Source organism: Oncorhynchus nerka, linkage group LG16 (genome assembly GCF_034236695.1).
Source record: "Oncorhynchus nerka isolate Pitt River linkage group LG16, Oner_Uvic_2.0, whole genome shotgun sequence".
NCBI classification, from domain to species: Eukaryota; Metazoa; Chordata; class Actinopteri; order Salmoniformes; family Salmonidae; genus Oncorhynchus; species Oncorhynchus nerka.
Window position 1 is genome coordinate 41,840,225 of NC_088411.1, and position 11,257 is coordinate 41,851,481.

At 43.5% G+C, this 11,257-nt stretch overlaps 1 protein-coding gene across 7 annotated transcripts in view; it reads left to right on the forward strand.

The window, feature by feature from the left end:
• Positions 1 to 4,446, forward strand: part of LOC115118719 (uncharacterized) — a 68,572-nt gene extending 64,126 nt beyond the window's left edge. For all 7 annotated transcript variants that reach the window (XM_029647408.2, XM_029647409.2, XM_029647416.2 and 4 more), the window contains 4 exons: positions 2,420 to 2,644; positions 2,740 to 2,869; positions 2,979 to 3,144; positions 3,339 to 4,446. In XM_029647408.2, coding sequence (XP_029503268.2) covers positions 2,420 to 2,644; positions 2,740 to 2,869; positions 2,979 to 3,144; positions 3,339 to 3,619 — 802 coding nt within the window. In that variant the 3' untranslated portion in view covers positions 3,620 to 4,446. The remainder of the gene's footprint in view (positions 1 to 2,419; positions 2,645 to 2,739; positions 2,870 to 2,978; positions 3,145 to 3,338) is intronic.
• Positions 4,447 to 11,257: the final 6,811 nt, after the last annotated feature.

An 11,257-nucleotide genomic window follows, 5' to 3' on the forward strand; every position in this document is an offset into this window, starting at 1 on the left:
TAGCCCAGGGGTGTCGAACCTCAATATTGAAAAAAAAAATACTACAACAAATTTGTGGGTCAGACATATCCTATTTGGTTTTTACAACCACAAAAACTGCAACCCTTTCTAGCCATTGTTTTATTAGAAAAATATGGCCCTTATACTTATGTGGATACCTGCTCGTCGTTCTTATGCTGACGTTGCTTCCAGAGGCAGTTTGGAAGTCTGTAGCGAGTGATCAACCGGGGAGACTTTTTGCGCGCTGAGAATTTTTGCGCGCTTCAGCACTCTGGTGTCATTCTGTGAGCTTGTGTGGCCGACCACTTCCCGATTTTTAAACTGGGTTTTTTCTTCTCCTGTGCGTATCCACTTCGCAATAAAAGCACGTACAGTCGATGGAGCAGCTCTAGCAGGGCAGACATTTGACTAATTGACTTGTTGGAAAGATGGCATCATACGCCGGTGCCATGTTGAAAGTCGCTGAGCTTTTCAAAAAGGCAATTCTACTGCCAATGTTTGTCTATGGAGATTGCATGGCAGTGTGCTCGATTTTTATACATCTGTTAGCAACGGTTGTGGCTGAAAACGCTGAATCCACTCATTTGAAGGGGTGTCCACATATTTGTGGATATATATAGTGTATCTACATAGGATGCTGAATATATTATATATCATGATAACATTTTAACATATTAAAACAAGAGGTAAATTATTTGTCCAGCCTTTGCTGCTTAAATGCTGCGACCTTAATCAAATTCTATTTAATGAGTCCAAATAACAAAAATGTAACTATAGGGTGTTTTAACATGTTATTAATAAAAAATTAAATAAAGTTTTTATACAATTTTTTTTACTTTTGCATTGCATTTGCTCGCCTGTGCAGTTGCTGTATGGTGACCTCAAAATGTATTGAGTAGTCAGCCCAGGCTACTGCTGTATGGTGCACTCATAATGTATTGTAGTCAGCCCAGGCTACTGCTGTATGGTGCACTCATAATGTATTGTAGTCAGCCCAGGCTACTGCTGTATGGTGCACTCATAATGTATTGTAGTCAGCCCAGGCTACTGCTGTATGGTGCACTCATAATGTATTGTAGTCAGCCCAGGCTACTGCTGTATGGTGCACTCATAATGTATTGTAGTCAGCCCAGGCTACTGCTGTATGGTGCACTCATAATGTATTGTAGTCAGCCCAGGCTACTGCTGTATGGTGCACTCATAATGTATTGTAGTCAGCCCAGGCTACTGCTGTATGGTGCACTCATAATGTATTGAGTAGTCAGCCTTGGCTTCTGCTGTATGGTGCACTCATAATTTATTGAGTAGTCAGCCTTGGCTACTGCTGTATGGTGCACTCATAATGTATTGAGTAGTCAGCCCAGGCTACTGCTGTATGGTGCACTCATAATGTATTGTAGTCATCCCAGGCTACTGCTGTATGGTGCACTCATAATGTATTGAGTAGTCAGCCCATAATGTATTGTAGTCAGCCCAGGCTACTGCTGTATGGTGTACTCATAATGTATTGTAGTCAGCCCAGGCTACTGCTGTATGGTGCACTCATAATGTATTGTAGTCAGCCCAGGCTACTGCTGTATGGTGTACTCATAATGTATTGTAGTCAGCCCAGGCTACTGCTGTATGGTGCACTCATAATGTATTGAGTAGTCAGCCCAGGCTACTGCTGTATGGTGCACTCATAATGTATTGTAGTCAGCCCAGGCTACTGCTGTATGGTGCACTCATAATGTATTGTAGTCAGCCCAGGCTACTGCTCTAATAGGACTACGTGTTTGTCCTTTGCATGGTGTTTTGATTGCCGGTTCTGTTTTTCTGTTTATTCATTGTCGAGCTTTAAAAACCAATATTTTAGTAGTCTAGATAGGACTGTGGCTTACCCCGGCCAAACCCTAACTTGGACGACACTGGGCCAATTTTGCGCCGCCCTATGGGTCTCTCAATCATGGCCTTTTGTGATACAGCCTGGAATCGAACCAGGGTCTGTAGTGACTCCTCTAGCACTGAGATGCAAGTGCCTTAGACTGCTGCGCCACTTGGGAGCCAATGCCTTACTGTACGTCATGGGATTTATTTGTCAAATAGAAACTATTTTTAAAACCTATAAAGTTGGTTTTGAAACAATACTGGGAATCTTATATTTTCATTGATATTATGATTGTCTGTTTTGTTTCAAATCTGCAAAGTTAAAATGCTGTCAGTTCCACTTTGATTTGATTTAAATTAAGACTAAAGAGCAACATTTTTGTTGGCTGATTTTTGACTTTGCAGCTGGCTTATCGAGCAGAAATCTCTTAGTTCTGCCTCCAGGACAAGATTCATGACGACAAACGGCAGCCTGCTACTAAGGCATGTTGCTTGAATAATAGAAATACATTAGATCAAATCTTTAATTACACCCTCTGCTGTACCTCCACAGCCAGACCCTCACCCAGGCCCTCACCCAGACCCTGCTAGGTGTGTTGTCCCCTGGGGACCAGCGAGTGGCTCACCACCCCTTCCTGAAGGAAGATCTGATGGCGCTTTCTCTGGACTGGAAGGCCCAGGTACCTGACCTGCTGTTGGATGCTGGGCTCAGGCTGTCTGGTCACTTCCACAAGACCCTAGCTGACCTGGTGTATATTCTGCACGGCAACATGGACAGGTAGCGGGATTGTAGTATTTGTTGGTCTTAAAGCTCATGGCACAAAAGAACTGAAGACAGACAAAACGATTGAGTTTTATTTTACATCTTTTTAGAGAGAAGCCTAGTCTGGGAGAGGTCAGACTGCTGCTCTACACTACCGTTGGTGTGACAACGACCCCTGACCCCAGACCTGACCCCTGGGCCCAGTTCTTCCTCACGGAGACACACCTGGGACTGGTGCAGGTAACTATGTTTTAATATGCATTTATTCATTTATGCAGGAAGATGCCATGCACTCACACTCACTGTGACATTTTGTCAGATTCATTCATCCCTTCCTTTCTTCATGCAGGAGAATGCCGTGTTCCACCCTGCTCTGCGCCACCTCCCCCTGCTGTCCCGACAAGCACAGTTCCAGGGGGTGTCCCTTCGGTGCCGCTCTGACATCCGCTGTTTGATGGTCGGAGATTGGGCTGGGAGCTCCCCAGCTGTGGGGGGAGATGGAGCCGTTGATGAAGGTATTATTATTTATTTTTTTTGGTCAATAATTTTAAAAAATCAACCACATGTTGATGCAGTCCATTTAAACTTGAGGAAAAAACTAAAAATGTGTTAGGTTTTACCAATTTAAAATATTTGGAGCATAAATAGTGTGCAACTTTAAAAAAAAAATTGAACACAAAAGTTTAACGTATCTCGATTGTTGTCGTAGGTGGGGCAATTAGACTGGACATCATCCTGTCTCGGAACCGGAGGACCAGGGGAGAGAGGTGGGACAGGCCTAGGGAACAGCCTGGAAGAAGTGCTGCTGCTGTGAGGACGGTAGGAAGGGTGGCTGAAGCTGCTATCCTGTACTCTAATTCCTGTCCTTCGCCGCATCAGCAGGCTGAAGTGTGGAAATTAAATTTCAGCTGCTCGTCGGAGGCCGCCTGTCTGATTAATCACTTGTCAAACGTCTCAATGGTCACTGATCAAGGACTGGACAGACCGTAATGGAACTAGAGCTTAGACGGGACCGGACTGGACAGAAGAACTGGTACCTAACTCTCATTGAGAGGAAGTCGAGGTGGCAGTACAGTCCCTCTCAAAACAACAAGATGGAGAATGTTTCTACTTTGGCACTACTAAAGGGCACTTTCCCCAAACACAGACTAAGATAAGTCCATGGACTTCTAAAAGCTTAAAAGACAATCTCCTTGTACTTCAACTTTCATCCAGGACTCGGGTTAATCTGTGTCCAGGAAACAGGCCCATAGAGTTACATGAATATATATGAATGTGTTTTGTTGTTCAACGTTTCCATGCACTGATTACTATGAAATATTCATATCCCATTTTCCACATCTTTCTGAAGTGCACTTTATTTTTTGGTCTGCTGTTTTCCATGTTGTGGTGGTTTTTCATTCACTGTTCCTGTTTTAGTTTACACTGTCGAGGGACCCCAGGACACTTCATTAGAGAGAATATAGGCCATTCTTTTTAAGGATAAACATGCAAAGGGAACAAATAATTGCAGAGTATGCCTTTTTTAAGCATATTTGCACTTCTGACCACACAAAAGACATGTGTTATACCTCAAATATTTGAAATGTTTGTGTTTTATGGACATATGTAAACCTTTTTTTTTTATTACTTTATGTCAAATAATATATTATGCAATCTAATTAATTATATTTGTGGAATATTTGAATTACTTGGTAGTTTCAGACACTTGTGTGTTTAAAAATATGTGTGTTTAAAATGGTCATGTTTACAATGCTGCAGGTGGAAAAGATGTGTTTTTGTTTAGGTTTGTCAAGCATTAAAAGTTATATAACTTCTCTTAGTCTGTCAGTCAATCGTTTATAGTAGACTAGTCAATCGTTTATAGTAGACTAGTCAATCGTTTATAGTAGACGAGTCAATCGTTTATAGTAGACGAGTCAATCGTTTATAGTAGACTAGTCAATCGTTTATAGTAGACGAGTCAATCGTTTATAGTAGACGAGTCAATCGTTTATAGTAGACGAGTCAATCGTTTATAGTAGACGAGTCAATCGTTTATAGTAGACGAGTCAATCGTTTATAGTAGACGAGTCAATCGTTTATAGTAGATCGTTTATAGTAGACGAGTCAATCGTTTATAGTAGACGAGTCAATCGTTTATAGTAGACGAGTCAATCGTTTATAGTAGACGAGTCAATCGTTTATAGACGAGTCAATCGTTTATAGTAGACGAGTCAATCGTTTATAGTAGACGAAGTCAATCGTTTATAGTAGACGAGTCAATCGTTTATAGTAGACGAGTCAATCGTTTATAGTAGACGAGTCAATCGTTTATAGTAGACGAGTCAATCGTTTATAGTAGACGAGTCAATCGTTTATAGTAGACGAGTCAATCGTTTATAGTAGACGAGTCAATCGTTTATAGTAGACGAGTCAATCGTTTATAGTAGACGAGTCAATCGTTTATAGTAGACGAGTCAATCGTTTATAGTAGACGAGTCAATCGTTTATAGTAGACGAGTCAATCGTTTATAGTAGACGAGTCAATCGTTTATAGTAGACGAGTCAATCGTTTATAGTAGACGAGTCAATCGTTTATAGTAGACGAGTCAATCGCTTATAGTAGACGAGTCAATCGTTTATAGTAGACGAGTCAATCGTTTATAGTAGACGAAGTCAATTTATAGTAGACGAGTCAATCGTTTATAGTAGACGAGTCAATCGTTTATAGTAGACGAGTCAATCGTTTATAGTAGACGAGTCAATCGTTTATAGTAGACGAGTCAATCGTTTATAGTAGACGAGTCAATCGTTTAATCGTCAATCGTTTATAGTAGACGAGTCAATCGTTTATAGTAGACGAGTCAATCGTTTATAGTTATAGTAGATCGTTTATAGTAGACGAGTCAATCGTTTATAGTTCAATAGTCAATCGTTTATAGTAGACGAGTCAATCGCTTATAGTAGACGAGTCAATCGTTTATAGTAGACGAGTCAATCGTTTATAGTAGTCAATCGTTTATAGTAGACGAGTCAATCGTTTATAGTAGACGAGTCAATCGTTTATATCTTATAGTAGACGAGTCAATCGCTTATAGTAGACGAGTCAATCGCTTATAGTAGTCAATCGTTTATAGTAGACGAGTCAATCTTTTATAGTAGACGAGTCAATCGCTTATAGTAGACGAGTCAATCGCTTATAGTAGACGAGTCAATCTTATAGTAGAAGTCAATCGTTTATAGTAGACGAGTCAATCGTTTATAGTAGACGAGTCAATCGCTTTATAGTAGATGCAATCGTTTATCTAGACTCAATCTTATCTGATCAATCTTCTCAATCGCTTATTCAGTCAATCGGTTAAAGATCAGTTTAATAGGGTCAATCGTTTATAGTAGACTCTGTCAGTAGACCAATCCTTGTCGAAGTCAATCCTCAATCGTTTATAGTAGACGAAGTCAATCGCAGACGAAGTCAATCCAGTCGAAGAAGTTTAATAGACGAGTCAATCGTTTATAGTAGACGAGTCAATCGTTTATAGTAGACTATCTTCTGTGAAGGGTTGAACCTTCAGAATGCCGCTTTATCTGCTCATTCTTTCTGATTCTTCTCCGTTTCTATGGTTAAAGATCAGAATTGGGCAGCCTATGTGGTAACTCTGTCAGTAGCCTCCTTGTCCCTTACGACCCAGCCTCTCCAGTCGGAAGGAATTAGGTTAAATCTGTATTATACTCTCGGCTCAACGCCACGCTCCCTTCCCCTCTCGGCTCAACGCCACGCTCCCTGATTCAGAGGGGTTGGGTTAAATGCGGAATACACAAGGTCCAGGTGAACATCGAACTCATATTGAACCCATCCTTTACCTCCTATTGATCCCATCCCAGGAAATTAGCAAACAGGAAACCGCTCACCCAGAGGCAGCACTCCTAGTGGCCGGAGACTTTAATGCAGGGAAACTTAAATCAGTTCTACCAAATTTCTATCAACATGTTAAATGTGCAACCAGAGGGAAAACAATTCTAGATCACCTTTACTCCACACACAGAGACTGGTACAAAGCTCTCCCTCACCCTCCATTTAGTAAATCCGACCATAATTCCATCCTCCTGATTCCTGCTTACAAGAAAAAATTAAAACCGGAAGCACCAGTGACTAGATCAATAAAAAGGTGGTCAGATGAAGCAGATGCTAAATTACAGGACTGCTTTGTTAGCACAGACTGGAATATGTTCCAGGATTCTTCCAATGGCATTGAGGAGTACACATCAGTCACTGGCTTCATCAATAAGTGCATTGAGGACGTCGTCCCCACAGTGACTGTACATACCCCAACCAGAAGCCATGGATTACAGGAAACAGTCGCACTGTGCTGAAGGGTAGAGCTTTCAAGGTGCGGGATGCTAACCTGGCAGCTTATAAGAAATCCTGCTTTGCTCTCCGACAAACCATCAAACAGGCAAAGCATCAACACAGGGCTAACATTGAATCATACTACACCGGCTCCGACGCTCGTCTTATGTGGCAGGGCTCGCAAACTATTAGACTACAAAGGGAAGTACAGCTGCGAGTTGCTCAGTGACACAAGGCTACCAAACGAGCTAAATCACTGCCTGCATCGAGGCAAGAAACACTGAGGCATGCATGAGACCATCAGCTGTTCCGGATGACTGCTCACGCTCTCCGTAGCCGACGTGAGTAAGACCTTTAAACAGGTCAACATTCACAAGGCTGCAGGGCCAGACAGATTACCAGGACGTGTGCTCCGGGCACGTGCTGACCAACTGTCAGGTGTCTTCACTGACATTTTCAACATGTCCCTGATTGAGTCTGTAATACCAACATGTTTCAAGCAGACCACTATAGTCCCTGTGCCCAAGAACATGAAGGCAACCTGCCTAAATGACTACAGACCCGTAGTACACGTCTGTAGCCAAGAAGTGTTTTGAAAAGGCTGGTAGTGGCTCACATCATCCCAGAAACCCTAGCTCCACTCCAATTTGCATACCGCCCAAACAGATCCACAGATGATGCAATCTCTATTGCACTCCACACTGCCCCTTCCCACCTGGACAAAAGGAACACTTGTGAGAATGCTATTCATTGACTCAGTTTTTGACACCAAAGTACCCTCAAAGCTCATCACTAAGCTAAGGATTCTGCGACTAAACACCTCCCTCTGCAACTGGATCCTGGACTTCCTGACGGGCTGCTCCCAGGTGGTGAGGGTGGGTAGCATCACATCTGCCACGCTGATCCTCAGCACTGGAGCTCCACAAGGGCGCGTGCTCAGTCCCCTCCTATTCACGAATGCATGGCCAGTCACGACTCCAACACCATTAAGTTTGCAGACGAAACAACATTGGTAGGCCTGATCATAGACAACGATGAGACATCCTATAGGGAGGTCAGAGACCTGGCTGGGTGGTGCCAGAATAACAACCTATCTCTCAACGTAACCAAGATTTAGGAGATTATTGTGGACTACAGGAAAAGGAGCACAGAGCCACACCCCCATTCTCATCGACGGTGTCCACATCAACAACAAACTACAATGGTCCAAACACACCAAGACAGTCGTGAAGAGGGCACGACAAAGCCTATTTGCCCTCAGGAAACTAAAAAGATTTGTCATGGGTCCTGAGATCCTCAAAAGGTTCTACAGCTGCAACATCCAGAGCATCCTGACCGGTTGCATCACTGCCTGGTACGGCAATTGCTCGGCCTCTGACCGCAAGGCAATACAGAGGGTAGTGCGTGCGGCCCAGTACATCACTGGGGCTAAACTGCCTGCCATCCAGGACCTCTACACCAGGCGGTGTCAGAGGAAGGCCCTAAGAATGGTCAAAGACCCCAGCCACCCCAGTCATAGACTGTTCTCTCTACTACCGCATGGCAAGCGGTGTCAGAGTGCCAAGTCTAGGACAAGAAGGCCTCTCAACAGTTTTTATCCCCAAGCCATAAGACTCCTGAACAGGTCATCAAATGGCTACCCGGACTATTTGCATTGCAACCCCTCAACCCCAACCCCTCTTTTACACTGGTGCTACTCTCTGTTTATCATATATGCATAGTCACTTTAACTATACATTCATGCACATACTACCTCAATCAGCCTGACTAGCTGGTGTCTGTATGTATACTCGCTACTGTTTATAGCCTGTCTTTTTACTGTTTTATTTCTTTACCTACTACCTTTTTCTGCACTGTTGGCCTGTAAGCATTTCACTGTAAGGTCTACACCTGTTTTTATTTGGCGCACGTGACAAATAAACTTTGATTTGATCCTATAACTCGTATTGAAGCCACCCTGTTGAAGCCACCCTGTTGAAGCCACCCTGTTGAAGCCACCCTGTTGAAGCCACCCTGTTGAGGCCATCCTGTTGAGGCCATCCTGTTGAAGCCACCCTGTTGAAGCCACCCTGTTGAAGCCACCCTGTTGAAGCCCTGTTGAAGCCACCCTGTTGAGGCCATCCTGTTGAGGCCATCCTGTTGAGGCCACCCTGTTGAGGCCATCCTGTTGAGGCCATCCTGTTGAGGCCATCCTGTTGAAGCCACCCTGTTGAAGCCACCCTGTTGAGGCCACCCTGTTGAGGCCACCCTGTTGAGGCCACCCTGTTGAGACCATCCTGTTGAGGCCATCCTATACCCAGTGAGTTTCCCTGGTCTTCCCAGTTAACACTGCACTGATGGATAGGAGTTTTTACTCAAACTGATGAAGATGCTGGTTTAACAGTTGATCATCATGTTCCATCGCTGAGAGGATATTGAGGTCAAAGTCGATGAGAAGCGGAAAAGCTGACAGACAGACTGATTAAGTACACATGCTCACACTCCAAACTCTCACAGTCTGAGGTCAGGACCGACTGGTCCCCTCATGTCTGCTAAATGTCATGCCCAGCAGCAGAGTGCAATCAGTCCTCCTTTCTTCTCTTCCTCCTCCTTTCTCATTTGTCCTCTCCGCTCTCTCCTCGGTTCTACTCTTCCTTCTCCTCCCTTTTCTCTTTCTCATCCATTCTCCTCCCTTCTTCTTCCTCTCTCCTTCCACCTCCCCTTCTGCTCTTCTCCTCCTTCTCCCTTTCTCCTTTCTCCTCTTTCTACTTCCTCCTCCCCTTCTGCTCCTCTCCTCCCTTCCCCCTTCTCCCTTTCTCCTCTTTCTACTTCCTTCTGCTCTTCTCCTCCCTTTCTCCGTTCTCCTCCGTTCTCCTCTTTCCTCCGTTCTCCTCTTTCCTCCGTTCTCCTCTTTCCTCCGTTCTCCTCTTTCTCCGTTCTCCTCTTTTCTCCTCCGTTCTCCTCTTTTCTCCTCCGGTCTCCTCTTTTCTCCTCCGGTCTCCTCTTTTCTCCTCCGGTCTCCTCTTTTCTCCTCCGGTCTCCTCTCTCCTCCGGTCTCCTCTGTCCTCCGGTCTCCTCTTTCTCCTCCGTTCTCCTCTTTCTCCTCCTTTCTCCTCTTTCCTCAGTTCTCCTCCTTTCTCCTCCGTTCTCCTCCTTTCTCCTCCATTCTCCTCTTTCTCCAGTTCTCTCTCTCCTCCGTTCTCTTTCTCCTCTGTTCTCCTCTCCGCTCCTAGTCTGAAGGGTAGAACAAGGCACCCCATTTCTTAAACTGTATAGTGCTCTATGTATCAAACACAAAAGGATGAGAAGGAAAAATAAATCATAACCAAATGTTGATGTTTGCTCCAAGCTCCCACAACGTGCTTGGGAAAGATTACAATTATGGTTTATTTCTTCGCCACCGGCTCGTTCATAAGTTCTAAAGCCATTTTGGAGGGAGGTAATGTATTACAAATACTTTTACAGGTCCTAAAAGGGGTTCATATTGATGAGGGGAGAGTCTGTCCTCTGGTAGATAAGGCAAAAGTGGAGTCTGTCATTGAAAACACAGAGAAAGGTGCTTCCGTTCTGAATGACACTTTTCCTCACCTCGAGCACTTTTCAGACAGCCAGTGGAATAACGCTGAGTACCCTTCCGGAGTATAAGACTTGTCCCTGTAGTCAAAGCAGCTGATGCCTTCACAAGAGGGCGACAAACCACAGTCTATGTGACAACTGCCGGTGACCATAGCAACAAGATAAACATTTTCAACGTGCGGAAAAATCGCTACAACACCACAAGCATTCTAAAAAAAATGCAACAAAATGATTGGAATAGAAAACAATTAGGTTTTATTGTTAAACACGAATCTGTAAACGGATAGTGTGCAAGTAGAGTACCACAGTATGAGTCATAATACCCATGAAACCTAGCTGTCAAACAGGGAAATGTTTCCAATTGTTTTTCCGCAATTCATCTTTCCGATAGAGGATTTTAGAAACACTTAAAATAAGGGCTGTGTTTTAGTGTAGTCTTACCCTGGCGTGGCATTTTGATGTAAACCATGCAAATCTCTCCAGGACAACATGACTTAGCATACGCTCACTCTTAGCATAGCAGTGATGTAAGTACTTAAATAAAAAATGCTAAAATACTTAAGTTGTTTTTTTGGGGGGTATCTGTACTTTACTTTACTTTACTATTTATATTTTACTACTTTTACATTTACTTCTCAACATTCCTAAAGAAAATAATGTACTTTTTTTTTTTTTACATTCATTTCACCTGACACCCAAAAGTACTTGTCAGGACAGCAAAATGGTCTCATTCACATCCTTCT